This window comes from Patella vulgata, chromosome 3, assembly GCF_932274485.2.
Source record: "Patella vulgata chromosome 3, xgPatVulg1.2, whole genome shotgun sequence".
NCBI lineage: Eukaryota > Metazoa > Mollusca > Gastropoda > Patellidae > Patella > Patella vulgata.
This window is the reverse complement of record NC_065881.2, coordinates 68,973,244-68,996,401: the sequence shown is the minus strand read 5'-3', so window position 1 is coordinate 68,996,401 and position 23,158 is coordinate 68,973,244. Positions and strand designations below refer to the sequence as shown.

Sequence of the window (23,158 nt, the reverse complement as noted above, 5' to 3'; positions counted from 1 at the left end):
ATCACAGTGGAATTTATTTCTAACTAAAATACTGGTGTTGGTTCAGTTACTACCAGTATTGCATCACAGAAAAAGAAGCAGCTTGAGTGTATACATCAGGACCCTGTGTACTAATTAAAGCGTCTTTTAAAATTATTAATGTATTTGTATAATAAGAGCACATATAAATATATATATCCTTACCATCTCTTATTCAGAATATATTGTTTTGGATATATACAATAAAACTAATTAGAATGCCATTTGAAGTAACAAAATCAAGGAACAAAAAGAACTAGGATAAATTTACTGAAATGTTGTATATATACATTCAACTGAGGTATTTTTTTTTCTGTTAAAAACAACAAATTGTCAAATATGCATTGACATATATAGAAAGGTATTTGGTAAATGTGCTCAGATTTGAACTGATGGTGCGAGTTTGCTAGGTGGTAAAACAAACATTTGTCAGCTATGTATATGAATTCTCAAGGGAGAAGTTGTCATAGATTCAGCATTCAAAAAATTAATCTTCCATCCAGTGTATAATCACTGTGGGTATGAGACTGCAAGGAGCTTCGGGATATTTGTTACAAAAAAAATTGGAAATGATGTCTCCATTTAGTGCAATCTCATAGAGATGTATAATATTACACAAAAAATATGCAATAGTGAACATCTGTTTCTGTTTGGAGAAAGACATTCATGTCCAAGTGCTGCAGGTGCTGAGGTATTGGTTTTTGTGCAAAATTTTGGTAGTTAATATTTTGGCTTTATTTGGAGTATTCTTAGACAGAGCTTGATATTATACTAGAATGTGTATGTGTTGGGGGTGGAGGGATGGGCAGTTGGATTGTGATTTTTATATTTTGTTTTTATTTAAAGCAATCTAAATATGTAAGTGCAATCCTTAATGGAGAGGGACTCGATCACACCTCATCTTTTCAGCATTTGGGGATGAGAAAATCTCAATCTCCCTAGCTCCTGCCAAGCCAACTTCCACTTTGCTAATTGTGTGTTAGCAAAATGTTGCAAATCAATGAAAACTTTACATCTGAAACTATTTGACTGTATACAAAATATGTAAACACCAGTTTATGTAATACTGCAAAAATCTAATTATCTATTGCTCATCAACAAAACAAGAACATTATAAAAGTACCTGCCTTAATTAATATATAAACAGCCTTAAAAATACATTCCCACAAAAATATGTATTGGGAAAATATTTTAAATAAAAGTATGGTAATTTTGGTATACAATGTATATGGAAAGTAGAAACACCAAATCTTACTATAAAAATATTGGATTCCTCAAAAACACCCAACTTTTTATGGATAAATTAGTTTGAATACTTTTTTAGTCCAATATATCATGAAATTACATAGTTTATACGTGGGCATCTTTAACTTCAGCGATGACTATACAATTGTCCACTCATAAATCTGGAATTTGTTTTGTGTCTTCAGATGTGCCCAACTAGAACATTCAAAACTCACTCCAAAAGGACCAATTGCATGTTTAAAGGAGCTAAATCGGTAATATTTTGGAGCTAGAAATTGGCACAAATGGGTCGCAACACATATAATAATATAATAGGAATTTATATAAACTGTTTTACATTCAATCGTTTCTATTTTACTGTGAATTGTCATCAGTTATGTTCGGCGATATACGCCAGAAGTCTCCACCGAAAGTCAGTTTCTAGCGTCTGGTTATTCCAGTCAACATCGATAGTATTTATTGTGCATGCTCTACAAATAAGAATATGGCATTACCGTTTGATATGACATGTGGAATATATGTCTAGCCTCATTCTTTGAGCACATTGTTACAAATTGCACTGAAACGCATTATGGTACACGATTCGTGTACCAATGGTAAAATGTTTATTTTGTCTGAAATATTGGATATCAGAAGCCCATATTTTCAAGGTAACATCACCACACCAATGCTGATTTAAATTGCAAAAAAAGTCGTGTTTTCAATGTCGAAGATTTTGGATGATGTTGGGTTACGGACTTAGCTACTTTAAGTTAACAAATATTTTTTGGGCTATATAATTTGCATACATTCAGATCTTGTGATTTTTATCAACACACCAATACATTATACGACTAAAAAGACTGATAAGATTGATAGTAACTATAAAATGTGCAATATCAATATCCATTGTAGTATTTATTTAAACCAGAAAGAAATTCCTACAATGTTTATATTGATATAGTCAAGAATGGATGTTCTATTTGATCAAAAACCACTGAATTTTTAAACATTTAAGTCGTTCAACTTTAGTTATTGCTGTTTTATCCAAACAAAACAAAATTTCATTTTCACACAACCCTAATCAGCATTCTAATTGATTAAAAATATTCTCTAAAATAAATGCAAAATATCAACAAGTAACTATATGCACATTACTATTTATTCATATTCAAAAAGCCACATGTTTATACCTTGTTTATGCAAATACCCCAGCTTTTATGGTCCATGTTTAATTGTAACACTTTTAAGAGCACACATTCAATTTCAGTGATAAGCACCTGTTGTACTCCAGTTATTATGAAAACTTAAACACTCGACTTGTATAATTAACTTAAAAGCCTTAAAGGAAAGCCTTACTAGAATCTAGTATTACCAAGCGTTTGCCATTAAAGATACACCAACAATTTGCAAGGGATGGACAGAGAACAAGCTAAGAAAAGAGAAGCAAAGTTATGGTCCGATATGCACGGTTATCGAAAGGAACCCAGATCTTTCGGATATAAACATGGGTTAAAGATGGGTTTCCAGAAAAGTATTTATCGGGTGGTTATTTCCAATAAAAGTATGGTTATTTTGGTATATATGGAAGGTAGAGATATCCAATCTTACTAGAAAAATACTGGATTCCCCGAAAAACACTCATGGAGCGTAAACAGGACAAAAATGTAAGGGTTCCCCTAATCAACAGCCCGACGATTAGGAATTTCTGCACGCGTGATGTCAAGGGTCACACGTAAACAATGAGTGCTTGATGTACAAGTTGATAAACTTTATGAAGAGTTAGACGTACAACACTTTCCGAGATAAAAATGACGGAAAATCTGATAATTTATTTAGGATTCGATATTTGTAATAAATAGTAAGCGATTAAAGACAACATCGTCTTGTGTATGTAATGAATTCTCTTCTGACTTCCAAGAGAGGTAAGTCACGTGACGTAAACGTGACCCGGTTTGATCAAATTTTAATAGCAGGACATTCCTTCGCAATTACAATGTTTGAGAAGGATTTGAAGCAAAATTATGACAAATAAATTACTTTGAATATGTTTTTAGTCCATATATACCATTAAATCACCCAGTTTGTACGCGGGAACCTATCTTTAAGTTTTATCAAAATCATATAAAAATTGTGACATCTAGCTATAGAGGGTTCACTTCACAACCTTGGTATTACATACTTTTAAGCTAAAAAAAAAGCAAAGTTACGGTTCGATATGTGCGGATATCAAAAGGAACCCAGATCTTTGGGATGTAAACATATATTTTAAGTTTTATCAAAACCACAAGCTAAAAAAAAACACTATTTCATACCATCAGGGGCCATAATTTCAGAAAGTTACAGTTCGATAGGAACCAAGATCTTTGGAAAATAAACATATATTTTAAGTTTCATCAAAATCAGATTAAAATTGTGACCTCTAGAGGGTTCCCAACCCTCATATTTCCATACTTTTACACAGTTTGTGTACAAGGAACGCCCATTTTGTTGAGCAGTTTTGCTCCAATTTTCACAAAATCAAAACTCCATCGTCATTATGGTAAACGGTTATATATTAGAACAATGTTTTTTTTTTAAAATCAAATGAAAATTTTAACCTCTAGAAGGACGATACCGTAAACTGTGATTTTTTCTGTACAATCAGGGGCCATAATCCTGGAAATTACAATCTGATATGCACGAATATCAGCAGTAACCAAGGTCTTTTGGTTATAAACATATATTTCAAGTTTCATCAAAATCGTATAAATATTGTGACCTCTACAGTGTCCAAAATCTAAAAAATGATTTTTCGCACAATCAGGGGTCATAATCCATGAAGTTACAGTTTGAATCTGATACATGCCAATATCGAAAGGAACCAAGATCTTAAGGAGATAAATCTATATTTCAAGTTTCGTCAAAATTGGATTAAAATTGTGACCTGTAAAGTGTCCACAAACAAATTATAGACACACAGACAGGGGTGACGACAATGTGGGCATTTTAGACATGCTCAACCCAAAGTACAGATCGTCGTTTTATCGTAAATAAAATATATCTGGTAAGACTAGGATTCCCCTTTAATGTAACCTATAAGTATATTTTTTTTTCTTGATGACATCATGGATCAGTACCATATTAGCTTAGAGAATTAATATACATATTTTTACTTTATTTTCGCTTGAGTAAACAATAATTACTTAAAGCGATAATTTCATATTTTCTAAGAAAGTCAAAACATAATTATTTCCATGTTTTTTGCTCAATAGGTTGTCAACTCACTATTATACGATTATAGGTATTATTATCCCTCTTAAAAATCCTTTGACCCCGGAAATAATAACACAATTACCTCCCTTGTTTTTCTATTCCCCCCCATGGAATAGCTATCTTCAAACGTTTGAATTTAAAGTTGAAAATGATATTTTTGCCAATTTCTCAACTGGCAATAGTAAATTATAGGATTAATAGGATTATTCTTTAACAAGGTAGGACTGTTTATAGATACCATCTATTTTAAGGCTTTATTTTAATAAATTTTAAAAATATAACTTAAAAATATGAAATTGCAGCTTTAAGGTTTAGGTACCAACATACTAGTTACTTTAGTAACTACCTGCATACTAGCTTAGAGAATTAATATACATTTGTACTTTATTTGGGCTTGAGAGAGCAAATTACTTGAGGTTTAAAGTAACATGTCAAAACAACAGCAGAGTAGAAGCAAACTACATTTGTCATATGATGAATATACTTTCCACTATCACATTTCTAGCTCAAGTTGAATGCCCCATATACTGCTTCTGCATATATACATGTATATAACAAACAGTAATCAGTCAATATTTATAAACTGGTTTTGAACAGTTTAAATAAAATAAACAATCTGAAAAAACATCCCTGTGCACTACGTAACCCAGATTTTATAATATTTTAACATTTTTTATGTGAATAATACCTTAGACTAAATGCGACTTAAAAGTGCTTTGTATAGGTAGTAATTTGTTTTGATGGCCTAGAAGAGTATTGGAGCAAGGAAAATGAAATTCGGGTGTAATATGTACAGTGATAGCCATTTTAACTCATGCAATCAATTGTAAAGCTTATTATTTCTAAATGGCGATTATGGAAACTACAGAATGTAATTACGATGAAGAAAATAAATAAAAAAATACTTCATTCTCTTTTCTGTTTAAGATAGGTTTTTTTTTGTTTTTTTGTCTCATCAGCATGACATAACTATAAAAAAACATGCAAAAGGCAATGACATTCAGATGAAATAGGTCAATGCTTTATAACAGAGTAGGAAAGAATGTATTAAATACAACATTGGAGCCCACATCCTTTTTCTAAAAAAACCCCCCAAAACCCACCTAAAACTATAATGCATGTAATACGGGAAACTAGCTATCCTGAAGAAGTGACCAGTAACATTAGAAATGAAATGAAAAATGACATGGGGTTTAACATCCTACTGTTCTGTTCCAACTGGGTTAATGCAGACGGGCATACGCCATACAGTGTGCTATGAGGGGAATTTTGCCTTAACAGCGGCACTATGGCCTACTTTTACATCAAATTCCTACTGCCAAGGGATCTTTAACATGCATGCCACTGACAAGGAGTACCCACACTGGAAAATTCTGATGAACTTTCTCGTCCAAGGCAGGGATCTATCACGGGACCTCCAGGTTAGCGGGACAACGTCTTACACACTGAGCCATTGTGGCTCCTGAGCAACAGTAGACTATAATCATAATGTCAAAACAGGGTTTGCAAATAAGGGAGATAATTACCAGACAATGAAAAAAATGAATGTCAAAAACATTAACTATAATGGTTATTATTAACAATTTGAGAATAAATATAGATATGTGAAATAAATTGTATTATTTACCTAAATCACTGCAAACGATAGGTTGCCAGGCAACTAAACATACGCCCACATTAGCTAAATCATCTGAGCAGATGACAAGGGTTGTCGCATATTTATTCTTTCGTCACTAAAGGGCGGCATTTACAAGACAATTTCATACAGATCAGATTATAATTTTTGTTGTTTAAGGGTTCACAGAAATAGCTGAAATTCAATCGGTTTCTTCATTTTACTAATTTAAATGGTGCATATAAATGAAATGAAATGAAAAGGGGTTTTACATCCTACTGTTCTGCTCCGAGCTAATGAAGACGGGATGATGCATATAAATTTCATACAGATCTGATGATTACTTTTGTCATTAGACCATTCACAACATTCAGTTAAGTGAAACAAGCGCCATAAATAGGCGTCTTCATCTCTCTAATGTAACCAACATATCAATTTCAAAGCAATCAGATGATAAATGTAGTCTGTAGAATGTTCCCAACAGGGCCAACAGCAATATACAACCCTATTTCCACGTGGGCGGATAAAAATATGATCAGCTATATACTATAGATACATGTATGTTTGAAAATTTATACAATGGTTCCAGACCATCATGGTTAGAGCTGAAGGTTTGATTATCAAGACTAATTATATGAGTTAGAAAAATGTGTCAAATCAATATTCTGCAGTAGACCATTAAGTAAATGGCAGAAATGCTATGTGTATGCATATCAAAGATCAGATTACATGTACAATAAATTAAACAGCAGAAATGTTATATGTATACATTTATATCAGACTACAATAAAGTGCATAAAATAAACGGATGAATAAACTGAGCTAGCAAAAAAATCCAAAACGTCATTTGTTTTTCAATATTTATGGTCTGTGTCTGTATTTAACATGTGACATGTACAAACCAAAGCCTAATATTAACATCAAAAATAGAAGGTAACAGACTAGACATCAATTATTTATGAAGAATAGAACAATAAAAAAACCAGGCAATATACACAGATTAGCAATGTGGTTTTTTTTATTCATTAAAATAGACAAAGATAATTAAGAAATTAAGATAAATCTACTTTATACTCCCATGTGAAAAGGAAACTTCAACCTACAATAACTTATCTAACCCTGCAAAAATGAATGCAAACAATTTAGAATTTGTTTTGTCTAAAGATTTTACAGTTATGTATATATATATGAAAACTAAAATGTTGAAGAAAGAAACACAATATTATGCGTCTAGTGCTTTCAGTTCCATCAGAACATCTTCTGGCCTTTAATACATATTCTCCATTAATAATTATATAACAATATTAACTTTCAAGTTAATCAGGTGATACCTTTAGCTGTTGGATAGGCCACAAGAAAGTAATTTTCAAAAATTGTTGAAATTAAATTCGCCTTTTCATTTTCATACACAAAAAATCCAGCGCCTATTGCACCGAAAAATACAGTACATAAAAATGAGCCCCATTTGCTTCTCAGGGGCTAAGTGAGAGGGATGCAATGACGAGCTTTGCGTCATGGTTTTGAGTTTTTGCGCCCACTTGAGTTTTTGCGTCTCCTCGCAAAAGGAAAAAAATCACGTAGTTTCAATGCTTTTTCAACATTATAATCGTAATCATAATGCTCAACCAGTGTCAAACATATACCGTAGGTCAGATATATATGCTATAAATCGACTCTAGCATGTTCGACACGGCCCAATATTACCCAGTGGCACTGGAATGGACTGCCACCAGTGCCACCCCACCCCCTCACCCACAAACACATATAAATATTGTTTTTGGTTCCTCATGCAAAATCATGAATCACCTCGCCCCTGTTGCCTCTATTTACAAAGGGATCAAGGACATTATCTATGTCATTAACATAGATAATTTAACAACAAATTTCAAGTCATTGTCTAGTAATCGTAACTACTAAGTAAAATTTGAAGTCAATCAGATGCTAATGTTAGCTTCTATAGCATTCAAAGGCAATAACTTTAATTGTAATAATTGGATATAAACAATACATATAAATTTAAAAAAAGATGCAATAATAACATGGAGCGTCCATATGGGTGGATGGATGATGAATTAACAACAATTAAAGACAACCACATTTCAATTGATGTGTATAAAAATAACAATAATAACAAGGATAGGCCTACATAGAACTAATCTATACTACTGTAAGTTCTCTTGGAAATTGTATGCCATTTGTAATTTTTTCTTCAAATCAAACTTAAAATCCATTTTGATTCTAATTATAAACACAATAATAAGATAAAAACATATATCAGTATATGAATAAATATATAAGATATATCATGTAAATTAGCACTAAAAGATGTATTTCAACAATTAAATATCAACAGTTCGTTCTTCACATATGGTTATTCAATATACATGGTATCAATAAGGGGAAAGAAAATTGCCCTTTTTACACTAACACCAGTAGGGCTCTATTTCAACAATAAAAATATTCTTAAATAGAAAAGGGCATGTCCATCAAAAATACACAAATATAGGTTCTCTAATTTCTGTTTCCAGTTGTTCTTGACGAAACCTTTTATAAAATGCCTTCATAAAACAAATATAGTCCTGTTGCCACACCTACTGTATTAAACATGTACTAGCAAATCAATAATCCTGTTTAACTGTTTTCAAAAGATATAGTACAAACCAAACATTACAGATTGAACTGTTTACCAGAGAATTTTTTTTCTTGTATTTTGTGAAAAATACACAAGGCAGATTTAAATATTTGTGCATCACACACAAAGTGTAAATATCACTCTTACCTCTTATGTGATCAGGATCTTTGCAAGACAATCATGTTTGACTAGAAAAAACTGAATAAATTTTGATAAAGAGTAAAGTCATTGATGTCAGTTTGTGTAGCTTTAGAATACGAGCCAAATGTCAGTCGATGGGAGAAAATCAATCTTAACCAATTTCAAAGAAAGCTTCCTAGCCGCCCCCCCCCCCCCCCACAATACTATATACCGGAAAACACATTTTATACTGAATACCGGAAAACACTAGAAAAACATTAAATACCGGAAAACACACTAAATACCGGAAAATACCCTAAATAGGTAACCCGGAGACTGGCACCCTAAATAGGTAACCGGGAGCCTGGTCCTCTGTGGGCTGGGTTAGGGTTAGGGTTAGTTTCCGGTTTACAGTATAGCCCTTCTCCGGGTTACCTATTTAGGGTGGTTTCCAGTATTTAGTGTGCTTTCCGGTATTTAGTGTGCTTTCCGGTGTTTTCCCGTATTCAGTATAACATGGTGTTTTCCGGTAGTTTTCCGGTGTTTTCCGGTATATAGTATAGCCCCCCCTTTAACAACCAATTCGTGCATACTAGCTCTAAAATCATTGTCAACAAGAACAAGCCCCGCAAAGTAACCTTTCCACAGTCAGCCCTCCTTATTATAAGCCCATTAGCAGTAAAATCATTTGGAGCAAGATTAACAAATCTATTGTGAAGTTTTAAAAGTTAAATTGTGAATGTAAAAATAATGATACAATTTATACAAAATATTTAAAATTCAATACCCTGTTTTCATGCCTAATGAATAGTCTCACAAAATTCAAATGTTATAAATAGCCATGTAAAGAAACATATTATACCTGCAGCAAATAAGTTGCCCAAGCAGTCCACAAAGCTTGTCGCAGATTAATTCATTTGCAGGTAATGGGAACATTCACAAGACACTAAAAACTGACCAAGAGTAACAAGCATTGAAGTATTTACCAGTATCAGTAAAAATTAAAATTTTATTGTTTTCTAGTTCTTCATTGTGCTAACATTTATTACACTAAACATGTATCAGTAATTAGATGATAATTATATTGAACATAATTATTGAATTAATGTATGTCCAATTGATTAATATCCTACTTCACATACAATGAAAAACAATGTATATAATTAAATTAATTATTAAAGGCACAATACAACATGTAGGCCCTAGATGTTATTTCACACTATACATGGTTTCACATTCAAACAAAATTAATTCTAGTAAACGCTTTTGATGCGTGAACTTTAGACAGCGGCCTGTAATATAACGAGGCAATTTTATGATAATTTGCAAAATTTTATCATTTCTGTATAATTTAATGGAATTTGAAGACCTGTGAATAAAATATATGTTGTTGTCACCTTTAAATGTACACTAACAGTAACAAGACAATGTTAATTTGGCATATATACTTGTATTGTAGGACTAATCCTTTAGTAATTTTGTGATTACTAGTCTGAATTCTTATAATTTTCCTGTAGCAAAAATGTTTGGATTTGACAGAAAAGGATCATAGTGGACATGATAATAAGTTGTCAGACCAGAGTCATCAAACTCTTGTTCTAATTAAATCTGTCAACATTTGATATCAAGTCAGCTCTCTTCTGTTTTCATCCAGCAGGATTATAATGTACTTAATATGTTTTTAAAATAAATTGTTCAAAGAGAAATATGAATAAACCAATTTTCATTTCTAAAAGATAAATGCTATTTGTAGAACATATAAACCAATAACACTAACCATTTAAATTTTGTACAGGAAGTGTCTAGACAACTGTTGGATAGTTAATCACATGGCAATCTTTAGTAATCATTTAAATCACATCTGAGATTGGTTGATAATAGTGATTGATGTGAAATCTGTTGTAACCACAGTACATAGTTTGTTGATTTAATTGCATTAATAATTATACTTGTTGGGATATTGATTCAAATACAATACAACCAACTGTCCCCCCGATGCTAATGTAACACCAGTCAAATAAACAAACATTTTCATACTTAAAATAAACAAGTGGTTGTCATGCAATATACGCCCAAATTTTGCAAGTGATGGACAGAGAACAAGCTGAAAAAACAATATTTCTTACAATCAGGGGTCATAATCCAGAATGTTACTGTCTAAAATGAGCAAATATCAAAAGGAACAGAGATCTTTGGGATATAAACATATGTTTGATGTTTCATGAAAATCGGATAAAAATTGTGAACTTTAGAGAGTTCACAAGCTAATAATGTGATTTTTCATACGACCAGGGGCCATAATCTATGAAGTTATGGTCTGATACATGTCGGTATTGAAAGGAACAGAGATCTTTGGGATATAAAGATATATTTCAAGTTTCATCAAAATTGGATTAAAATGAACGGACACTTCGACGGACCGGGGTGACGACATAAAACGTCCACATTGAAGATTCTTTATATTCTATTCACTATAACTAGTATTATATTTTCCACATTCCACTTTTAGTTAACAAATCAAGACACCATAAAGGTAATTTTCATTCACTGATTATAACACAAACCATGAGCTCATGCTATAATAGCTACTCCCCATAATCTATAAACATGTCTGTAGGTGATTTGTACTTGGAATTGAACATGGTTGAAACTATTTTAGTATAAAATAATAATTATTACATAAAGAATATACAATGGCAGGATTTATAAAATTGTATTTGAAGGCTTGTCTATTTGAACAAATAAACATAGTAATAAATCAAAATTATTTTTGTCTCTGGAGAGTTATTAATACACACTTTAATTAATTTGACTAATTCATTTATGTATGGATTAGCTATAAAAGTTGATAAAACCATACATAAAGATAAATGAAAAATATTATGTTGACTGTGAAATAGCATGTTATTTTAATATAAATCAATTGTTTTGTACTGTAAACAGAAATATTATCCATGCAAACCTATCTTACACTCCATTTGTACCCACACTTTTCATTTGTGACACAAGTGGAGTTACTCAAACAAACTGGATAAAAAATCGTACTAATTCATACAGGTCGTTATTTATCAGTTAAACCAGGAGTTTGTCTCATTCCACAATGTACCTTTTTTTACTCAATATGCCTTTTGTTATTCCTCACATCCCTGTCCCTGTGACCTGCACTTTACTTCTCCCCTCTCAAGTTAGAAAATATGTCTCCTCACCCCAAATTAGAAAAATATCTTCCTCATTCATACATGAAACATTTTTTTTTTTACAAATTGATGACAATATCCTTCCTCACATCCAACACTAGCCTCACCCTCAAATCCAAGTGAGGAAAATAATATCTATTGTCATAGCCAAAGGACGAAGAAATTTTCTTTCAAAGAGTTACAGATAGTTTTTGTTTTCTTCCTTGCTCTGTACCTAATTTTCCTCAATATTTATTGACACAAATGGAATAATATATATCCTGGCATTTACATAGGGTTGAAATAACAATAACATATACTGGTACTAGTTCTCTTGTAGGGGTATTACGTATTATATTTTGTGCAATTACATAGCTGAATAATTCCGATTAGTTCCTAAATTGATGTTTTATCAACCTTTTGGCATTATCTTATCTGGATTATCACCCTTTTTATTGTGGTTTTTATTGCATTTTCAAATCTTGACATCATTGGCAACCTACCGCCTTTTACGTCACGTCATTCAGTCAGCAGACGACTGTCTTTCGAGACGGTTTACATTTTCTCATTTACTTCTTTGTATTCGGTTTTGTTTTATTTTTTACTCTGTTTTTGTGGTAAATGGAACATATGACCTGACTATATTCAATATATTTCGATTCTATTGAATACTAAAAATGTTTCTCACTTGACTTAAAACATTTAGTTTTAGACTACTTGGTTTTTTATACATTTCACTTATGTGGTTACTTCATATTTCTTGTAACATATAGCAGATCATGACTCATGCTGGCATTACTTAATGGTTTCTCTGGGTTATATTCCTAATTGTTTTTAAATTTGAGTGAAGTGTGCATCACTTCAGGCCCTGGACTGTACAGCACAGTGGATGCTTACGGCTAGCCCCCAGATCCATCCACTTACTTTGATATGTTTGTTTGTTTGTGATTTCTGCGTATTGTTTCTTGTCAGTGGTTTTGTTTTTGTGTAAATTATGTGTGGTGCTGTCCCCCTGCGCTTACTTTATATGTTAGTGGGCATCAGGGGTGAAAAATAAACAGGGGTGGAAACAAGTTGCGGGACCTGTAGTCCGAATCGAATCCCAAGTCGTTGCTCCTTAAGTCAGAGTGGTTTCCCAAGTCACTGACTTTCAGGGAGAGTTGAGTCAAATCCCAAGTCTTCACAAACAACAAGTCCTGTTCAAATCGCCAGTTCATCAAATGAGTCATGACCATCAAGGCCATGGCGAAAAAGACAATTTAGAGTTCTTCACCTAACCGTCTTAGTTCTTAAAACTTTCACGTCTGCCAAAGTCCTAGTCTAGTCGAGACAAATATTTCGAGTCGAGCTGTGACGCGACTATGTCAGACTCAAGTTTCCACCTCTGAAAAAAAATAACCATGTTTTTTTGTGTATCTCTGTATATGACCTATACTATATAAAATATAAGTAAAAGCATTTACATTCTACTTATCTATATTTTATCACAAGGCAAAACAAGGCTATATAATACTATTAATACTCTAAGACAAAAAAATCAATGGGATTCACTGGTATAGAAAATGTCTCTATTCACAAATATTTATATTCTTGTGTGCAGATATATACAGTTGACCTGTCAAATGTAATTAAAGTTTACCAGAATAGCATCATTTTAATCAGTACTTTACATACAACAGGGAATGATAAAGAAATGACCGAATGATTCAGACAGAGATCACAAAAATGTTAAATTCATGACTTTAAATCAACACATTTAAATAGAGAAAACAGTTTAACAACTTGTCATATATTTCAATTACATGTTAATGTAATAAACATCTGATAGTTACGTGAATAAAACATTTAAAACATGATACTTCCTAAACATAAAACCACTGATATACATTTGGCGCATCTTATCAAAACTGTTACATTACTGGTACCGATTTTGAAGGAGCCATCCCAATGTCCTAGATTTGATGAATAAAACTGGTTAGGTTAGTGTGAAAAGTTCTAAGATTTACCATTTTCATGGGTGGTACACAAAATTAGGATGTTACGCACCAGTCTGTTTATCAAACCTTTAAGATGACTTACATTTGATGTTTTGTGAAAATTATTTAAAGGAATACAAATGGGTATGTTTCAGGTGTGGTTGGCAACCACTTTTGTCACTTCAATTATTTTTTAAAGTTTTATTTTGAAAACACATCAAAAAAATTAATAAACAGAATACTGTATTTTCCACTGTATAGGATGCATCAATGTATAAGACGCAGGACAAATTTGTTCGAGGTGTTCCAGGGAAAATCGACAATCTCCTATTCAAGGCACCTGCTTATTCCGAAAACATGTTAAACTTACTTTAGAAGAATGGGCCACCAGACTATATTTTACTTTTAAATTTTATCTTATCCAGGAGTGCCTTATCAAGTTTGTAAAATATAATCACTTGTCATACGACATGCCCAATACAGCCATAAATGAAACAGTTATCTAAGTCAGCAAAACAGTTCTGGCTCTATATTTTTTTTTACCATAAAAGAAAAGTAAATTGGCTATGGTTTTACATTTTCTCATTTCAGTTTCATATTCAAGAGCACTTGCAAAGTTTACCCTGGGAAGACTCCTTTAAAATTTATGACTATATTATTATTTGGTATAGATTAATCACATAAAAATAAATTTAAGGCAATGTGTGTATTTAGTTGTATGCTATATTTACATGTAAATCTAATGTTGTAACATCATCAGTTAATGCAGAGGTCCTAATCTGATTATCACTCAATACAATAATGGTTAGTGAAATTATAAGAGATTTATTATTAACTAAAGGAAAGTTCAAGGGAATAGATGAGGTCAAAATTAAACAGTCACACAGAAACAGGCACGGTTATAATTGATTTAAAGGCAAGTAATTAATGAATGATACTATGGCAAACAGCAGTTGCCATGTAAGATACGCCCATATTTTGCAAGCTAAAAACAAAAGCTTTTTTTCAAACAATCAGAGGCCATATTCCGGAAAGTTATGGTCGGAATGTGCAAATATCAAAAGGGACTAAGATCTTTGGACTATAAAGATATATTTTAAGTTTCATCAAATCTGATAACAATTGTGACATCTAGAGGGTCCACAACCTTGGTATGACATACTTTTACACTATTTGCGTACAAGGCACCGCAATTTTGTCTGGCAGTTTCGGTCAGATTTTTTTATGAAATTCAAACTCAATCTTCATTGATGTGTAACGGTGATAATTAAACAGTTTTTAAAATTGAATATAAATTTTGACTTCTTGCAGGTCCACGAGCTAAAAATGCGATTTTTTTAAAAATCAGGCGCCATTATTCAGGAAGTTACGTTTTGATATGCACGATTATCGACAGCAACAAAGATCTTTGTGATATAAACCTAAATGTAAAGTTTCATCAAAATCGAATAAAAATTGTGGCCTCTAGAGGTTCCACAACCTTGATATACCATATTTTTACTCTATTTGTGTACCTATTCTAACCCAACCATCATTTTGCTGTAACAGTGATATATTCAAACGGTTTTTTAAATCGGATAAAAATTGTGACCTCTAGAGGGACCACAAGCTAAAACGTGATTTTTTTTGTACAATCAGGGGCCATAATTCAGGAAGTTATGATCCGATGTACGCGAATATCGATTGGAACCAAGATCCACCATTTAGTTTAAGATGTTGTACATCTCTATATTCTTTTAAAAAACAACTTAAAACACATTTATTTAATCAGGCTTTTAACTGACTCTGTATACAATTGTTAACATGTGAATAATCTTGTTGTTTATTTATGATTACATTGTCACTTTGTAAAGTGCCCCTGAACATGTTATATGAAAGGCCGCACTATAAATATGCTGTAAACATGTATTTCAAGTTTCATCAAAATCGGATCAAAATTGTGACATCTAGAGGGTCCACAACCTTGATATATCATATGTTTCCATTATTTGCGTACTAGGGGCAGCCATTTTTGGTCGATTTTCTCGAAATTCGAATTCAACTGACACTATGGTGTAACAGTTATAAAATCGAACATTTTTTTGTAAAAATCGGATAATAATTGTGACCTCTAGAGTGTCCACAAGCTAAAAACGTGATTTATCGTACAATCGGGGGCCATAACCCATGAAGTTATGGTCCGATACATGCCAATATCGAAAGGAACTGAGATCTTCGGGAGATGTATCTATACTTCAAGTTTCATAAAAATCGGATAAAAATTGTGACCTGTGGAGTGTCCACAAACAAATTGTCGACAGACGTCTGGACAGACAGGGACGACAGCATAATATGTCCACATGAAAATCTGGGAGTATAAAAATACTGCTAATATTATCTCTAATGTGTATTTCTAAGTGATTTGAAATTATATAAAGCTATCTCAGAGATCATGCCCTGTTGTAAATACTAATTTAAATTCTATGATGATTTTAACCTGTCACAATTACACAAAATATCATTTTATTATTATCATGCAAAGCAAAAATATTTTATATAAATTCATAGGAGATTAAGATATTTGACCCTTAAAGACAGGTTTATTTTATTCTTATAATTCTACAGGCTACTTTGCAATATTCCTATTATTATAATCTGCATCTAAATCAATGGAAACAATCAATGTTTTTCTAATGTAACAGCATGTATTGATGTATTCAGTAGTATGCACAATCACAGGTTGAATTTTACTCCAAGGTTTTCAGCAACTCTTCCAACACAATGCAAGGGACTAAGCCACTAACAAAACCGCAACAATAAACAGATGATAACAAAATATCCAGGTAACAAAATATCCAAGTACACACAGTTATGATCAACAAAAACAACACATGAAGAAAACAATATAACCCCAATTCCATTTGGTGTTGAAGTTACACATAAAAATGGGCAAGTACTGTAGATGTACTTAAACGATTGTGGTTAAAACAACTACCGGTATCAATGCAGATTACATGGCTATATACATTCTACTATTAGTCTAAATCGAACATTTCCTTTTGAAGGGGTGCAAGTTTAGAGATGTCCACATGAGCAGCAAGTTTAGCACTTTCTGCTCCTAAATTACGAACATCAGTTAATTTCATGAGCACTTTTGGATACAGAACTTTAGCTGTTTGCACCGGATAAACTGATTCCATATATGCCTTTAGCCACTGTGAGTATTTTTCTTGACTTCTTGCAACATGTTCTTTGTTTTTTAAGTTTGGACGATCCGGGGAAAATAATTCAATAATAAAGAGCAGCATTAAAATAAGTCTGTTACTATTAATTAATTCATGTAGAGATCTTACGAATTGAATATGTGAAGAATACATGTCAGAACTGAGAGCAGATGCTATAATTTTAGGATCTAATTCTTTTTTACCCCCTTCATCCTTATATTTCCACTTCTCCTTTTCCTTATCGAAAGCCATAGCTGAACGCAGTACAAAGATCTCCATTATTCCACCCTAAATAAAATATAAACAATAATACTTATATTCTATCAAAATTTAATTGTACTGTCAGCAGGTGGAATTTCATTGAATTTACTGTACACAGTAATTCCACATTCCTTCTTTCCCTATTAAAATTGAATATATTAAAAAATTTGCTGAGAAATTAACAGTTATCTATAACTATGAGTTCAGCACAATGCTCTAGTTCAGTGATTCTCAACCAGTGTGCGGTGGCACACAGGTGTGCCTCAAAATCTTCCTAAGTGTGCTGCGAAATTTTGAATGGCATACTAAGAAAATTTCTCGCTAGAGAAGCCAGCTATTTGACTGATGACATTCGAAACACTGCAATAAAGTAAGTTCATTTCTGTGTTTTTTCTTTATTTAGTTTGAGTCATACTATGTGTCTATGACTAGTCTGTGTCTACGGTTGTATGCTTTCTATGACTTGTCATGTTTTTATTTTGCAAAATTCAAATATTTTTCATATATATTTAGCCAGACGTGCCACTACTTTAGCATGTGTTCCAAGGTGTGGCGTTGGCAAAAAAGGTTGAGAACCAATGCTCTAGTTGGTGAAATGAAATGGAGTTTTAACGTCTTACTTTTCTGCCCTGACTAGGCTAATGACGTCCGGCATATGCAATGCAGACTGCAGAGAGGGGAATTGCCCTCTTGCTACTGCCTGGTCTTAATTCGGATTCCAACTGTCAGGGAATCTTTAATGTTCTGTCAATGGCACACACACATGTGACTTGACATACTTCCTTGCCAGGCCCTCTGTCAAGGGGAACCAGGCTTGAAAATTCTGAGAAACTTTCTTGGTTAACACATGGATTCGAACACAGAACCTCCTGTATCAGGCCATTGTGGTTCCTTCACTAGTTGGTCGATCAAAACAAAAAACATGAATATCTCTTAAAAAAAACCAGACATAACAGACAATAGAGGAATACTGCACTTACAATAGCACAACCAATTGATCTAAAAGATAAATTTTCAAATGAAAATACATCAACCAAATTCATATGCATGCACCACTACTCGGACAAAATTCGCTTAACCTCAAATCATTTGTCGTAATTATTCACTACTCAGTAACTACTTACTTTCAGAATGCTTATTTGATCCTCCTGCGACAACATTTTAAATTCAGGTAAAACTTTACCAAATTTAATAAGACGCCTAATGAACATATCAGTTAAATTAAAGAGATCACTGGAGTCTTTAGGATTTGCTGAAACTTTTACAGCTGAAGAACCCTCATAAGGAGCATCCAGTACTGTGGTATATGTTTTTTCCATCAGTTGAAGACCTGACATGATCTCTGATGCTAGTGGTTTAGGGTATTCATCGTCATCTGTATCAGTCTTAAGGGTGGAGATGGAACCGGGGGATGGACTAGATACTTCATCAGAAGAAAAGTTAGTGGTAACTTCACAAGTATTCGGAGAATCGGCCACAGATGGATATGGCTGTGATGTTTGACTCCTTATTCGTTGTCGTCTTTTAGCTAATTGAGTTTCATCTGAAAAAGTTTAAAAAAATATTAGTTGCAGGCCTTCAAAGACATTAGTTCACTGTAGGGCATTTACAAGATTTCAGTAACAGGCACGAAGAACTATGACATGTACAGCTGTTATGAGATTTTGAGGCAGATGTATCAGGAAGTTAATTATGTGCATTAGGGAAATCAGCTATGAAAATGACATCAAGTCCTTAGAAAAAAATCAACAAAAGTCAACCCTCTTTAATTTATTTATCAGATGAAGAGCCCTGGGGAAGAACGATCTAAGTCACTTTTTCAATGAACCCCAGTTAATGACGCCATCTGGTAGAAAATTGTATAAGCTTTCTGTGGAACAATCAATTTCAGGTAAAAACGATTGGAGTCACATCGAACCAAGGCCCGTCTGAAATGGCCTCCTGGACAAATACGTTCATCGCACCCTTTATTTGACCGTAATTTGGCTGAAAAGTGGAAGTCAGTTGTTGTACTGGTAATAATGATTGTATTAAACATCATTTTGAAGTTATAATTAAACCAACTCGTTGTTCTGTTCACGTCAAGCATTCTCGTCCAAAAGTCTGTTTTGCCTTTTATGCGAAAAGACAAAAATGTGACTTAGATCGTTCTTCCCCTGAGCCCTGTTTCACAAAAACTTAAACTAAAATCATTAAAACAGATTTTAACTAAAATCAAATTGAAATTTTAAATTTTAAGCGTTTCACGAAGATCGATTGTAACTTAAAATGCAATTTTAATAGATTTTAGTTAAAATTGCTTGCGCTCGCGCAGTGCACAATTCCGGTGAGGTCACATAGGGTGTGAGCGTACACGCTTCGGAACTGAAAACTGTTGCCAGGTTGAACTAACCGTTACAATACCAATGAGGGGGGTTTCATACGTTGTAACAATGTCTGAACATGGTCAGTCAATCGCAGAGAGATGAAATAAATACGTTTATTGCATGTTTTTTGTTTTGAAATGTATCAGTTGGTTGGCCTTGAACTTGCATGTCGCTTACGTGACCTTGGCATTTGATTTACTCACAGGCTTCAATGGAAATAATGCGTAGGCCTATCGATAAACTAAATCGCTTGAATTTCGTAGTTTTATGGTATTTTGGATAACAGAAACTACTGAGAAATTGTCACAAACATGTGATATTTCTGACTCAAACGATTAATCTAGACTAAACTATTGTCAATTATTAAAAGTATTTAATAACTTTTAAATTATTACACAAAATAACCAATGTTCCGGTGATGCCTAGATTTGAAATGTCAGTCCCATGGACCCTTTCAATAATAATTTGAAAATCCCAAAGTGCCACACTCCTTATTGGATAATGCCTATCTATTCCCAATATAAAATACCCTTGGCTCCTATAAATCATCATAACCCCAAAGCCATAAATACTGTGCATAGGTTTCCGGCGTGGTTCCCCCTTGTCAATGATGCGGGACGGAGGGCCTGACAAGGACAGCTGTCTAGTCCTTCGGATGATACGGAAAACCAAGGTCCCGTGTATATATTGGAATGCACGTAAAAGATCCCCTGGCAGTTGGAATTCGATATAAGAGTAGGCGATAGTGCCGCTGCCAGGGTAAAATTTCCCTCATAGCACACTGTATGGCGTATGCCCGTCTTCATTAGCCCAGTATAGGAGCAGAACAGTAGGACGTTAAACCCCATTTTATTTCATTTTCATTTCATTTACTTTGCATATGGCGTATCTAGTATTATAGGACTGACGGGGTTTCGATTCCCCGGTTGTACGTCCAACCTCTTGGGTTTTCTCCGGGACCTCCGGTGTCCTCACACTACTAAAGACCCCTACGCCCAAGTGAATTATTCAAATAAAATTGAACCATGTGTTAGTCCCGAAAAGCCTTTCTCTCTCTCTCTCTCTCTCTCTCTCTCTCTATCTATCTAAACAATTGTAGGCCTACAAAAATATTTTTTTAGACATTAGATATGAAGTGTGTTTAGATTTTTTTAGGACTTTTTTTTGGGGGGGGGGGGGTGTAATTATTTGAAAATAATATTATTTATACTTGAATCATAGTAATATATAAAACAGTAACAAAGAGTTTTGAGAGTTTTTTTTGTTCTTGGGGTTTTAATTTGGGGCGTCATCTAATTGCTTATATTGCCTTACAGTGGGCCGCAGCTATATTTCCCATGCAATAAAAAAAAAATGAATGAGAATTATTTTTGTGAATGATAGTATGTTTAAATTATACAACCCGGGCCATTGGCAATATTATCATCATTCCAAATATATCCATATGTCGCAATAGATCCCACAACGTAGCTCTAATCAATGTTTGTTAATGTCGTGATTTTAAGTTAGGAGAGGGTGACGGCTGTCCTAAGTTAAAATTGATTTTAGTTAAAATTGTCCCTAAAATAGCTTTGTGAAACGCCACTATTTTAAGTTAAGATAGAATTTTAACTTACAATATTATTTTAGTGGATTTTATCTAAAATGCTTAAAATCGTTTTGTGAAACGCATCTATCTTAAGTTAGGATGGAATTTTAGTTTAAGACAATTTTAAGGAGATTTAAGTTTTTGTGAAACAGGGCCCTAGACTCTTCAGATGATTATAACAAGTTGACCTCTGGGGTTTATAATGATTAGGTATATGCTTCTTCAAATTTGTATATCTCAAAATTCCAATATAACCTCATGCAAGCTTTGAAGCAAGATATGTTCAGATAGATGCTGTGGTGAAGAGCATTCAGTCCAATGAAAATTTGGCGGACAAAGAGAGAAGAGAATTTATTTGGTGGTCTGAATCCTATATAGAACCAAATAGAGTTATCTCCCTTATCACTAACACTGAAATTGACGTCTGCTTGGCCTATATGAGTAGTCATGAAAGGATGCTGCTAGACCTCATTGAATTTTATGTGTTACCTAGTAAGTTGATTTGTTTTGTGGCATTACATAAAATCAGTATTGAGATATACGGTACCATACTAGTAATCAATTCTGTGTTTCATTTTTGACACAGTAAACCAGAATTTAAACTAGAACCAGTAAAGAACCGATTTCTATTTAATCTTTATCTCAGGCCTATTGAGCCAGTCCTACCACCAATCAAACAAAAAAACAATAAAAGAGAAAACCAAATATTTAGTTTAGTTCCATTAAATTTCAGGAATGAAAAAACCTGATGGATTATAAAAGATATAGGGCAAACGAGCAGAAAGCATTGAAAGTATGTTGGTATATTAGATTCAAAATTCTAAATTTCCATCATTATTTGGTTGTTTGGTGTGGCCACTGCGTGCTCAATTGGGTGATTGAACGTCTGAACGGGAACATTGCGTTCATATAAGCGACTTGTTCTTCATCTGGTTAAATGGTTGGAGGTAGTGCTAAAAATGGAAACAACATTGAACGTGATATGTGTGGTTATCATGGCTAAATAACAAAAGGGCAAATAATGCAAATCAAACAAGATGATAATTTCTGTTATGATAACTGTATACAGTATTCTGGTAGCAATTGTCACCATTTTGGTGGGGCCTATTTACAGGGACTCTTAGTCATTCAGCTTACCATTAATAAAACAAACCACTGTCTAATATTGGTTAACCCATCAGAACTTAGGATTGCCTGAAACTACTATGCTACTCAGTCTCAGCTCGCAAATCACCTGAGTCATGTGAATAGCTCTGAACTACTGAAGGACTGTATACTATTTCTATAACTCAGACGGTCTAGGAGGGAGTCGATCCAAGTAGGTCCGAAAACAAACAGTTGTAAAAACAAGCGGTTGCCATGCAAGACATGCCCAAATTTTGCAATAGATTGACAGAGAACAAGTTAAAAAAAAAGCGATTTTTCGTACCACAATCCAGGTTGTTATGGTCCAACAAGTGACAATATCAAAAAGAACCAAGATCTTTGGGATATAAAAATATATTTTAAGTTTCATCAAAATCGGATAAAAATTGTGACGTCTAGAGGGTAGGCTACACATTAAAATCGATAAAAATTGTGACCTCTAGAGGCTCCACAACTTTAGTATTACATATTTTTACAGTATTTGCGTACAAGGAGCGGCCATTTTGTTGGCCAGTCTTGGTCTGATTCTCATTAAAATCAAACTTATCGGTGATATATCCGAACATTTTTTTTTCACA

The 23,158-nt window shown here is 33.3% G+C and overlaps 1 protein-coding gene across 2 annotated transcripts in view; it reads right to left on the bottom strand.

The window, feature by feature from the left end:
* Nucleotides 1–737: 737 nt before the first annotated feature.
* The window catches only part of LOC126816386 (nuclear hormone receptor HR96), a 64,470-nt gene continuing 42,049 nt past the window's right edge, over nt 738–23,158 (bottom strand). The window contains exons 5-6 of one of the 2 annotated variants that reach the window (XM_050542853.2): nt 18,605–19,023; nt 738–17,507 (exon numbers count right to left, since the gene is read on the bottom strand). In XM_050542853.2, coding sequence (XP_050398810.1) covers nt 17,031–17,507; nt 18,605–19,023 — 896 coding nt within the window. In that variant the 3' untranslated portion in view covers nt 738–17,030. Of the gene's footprint in view, nt 17,508–18,604; nt 21,079–23,158 lie in introns of those variants that run through there. The other variant, XM_050542854.2, reaches the window with a different exon arrangement.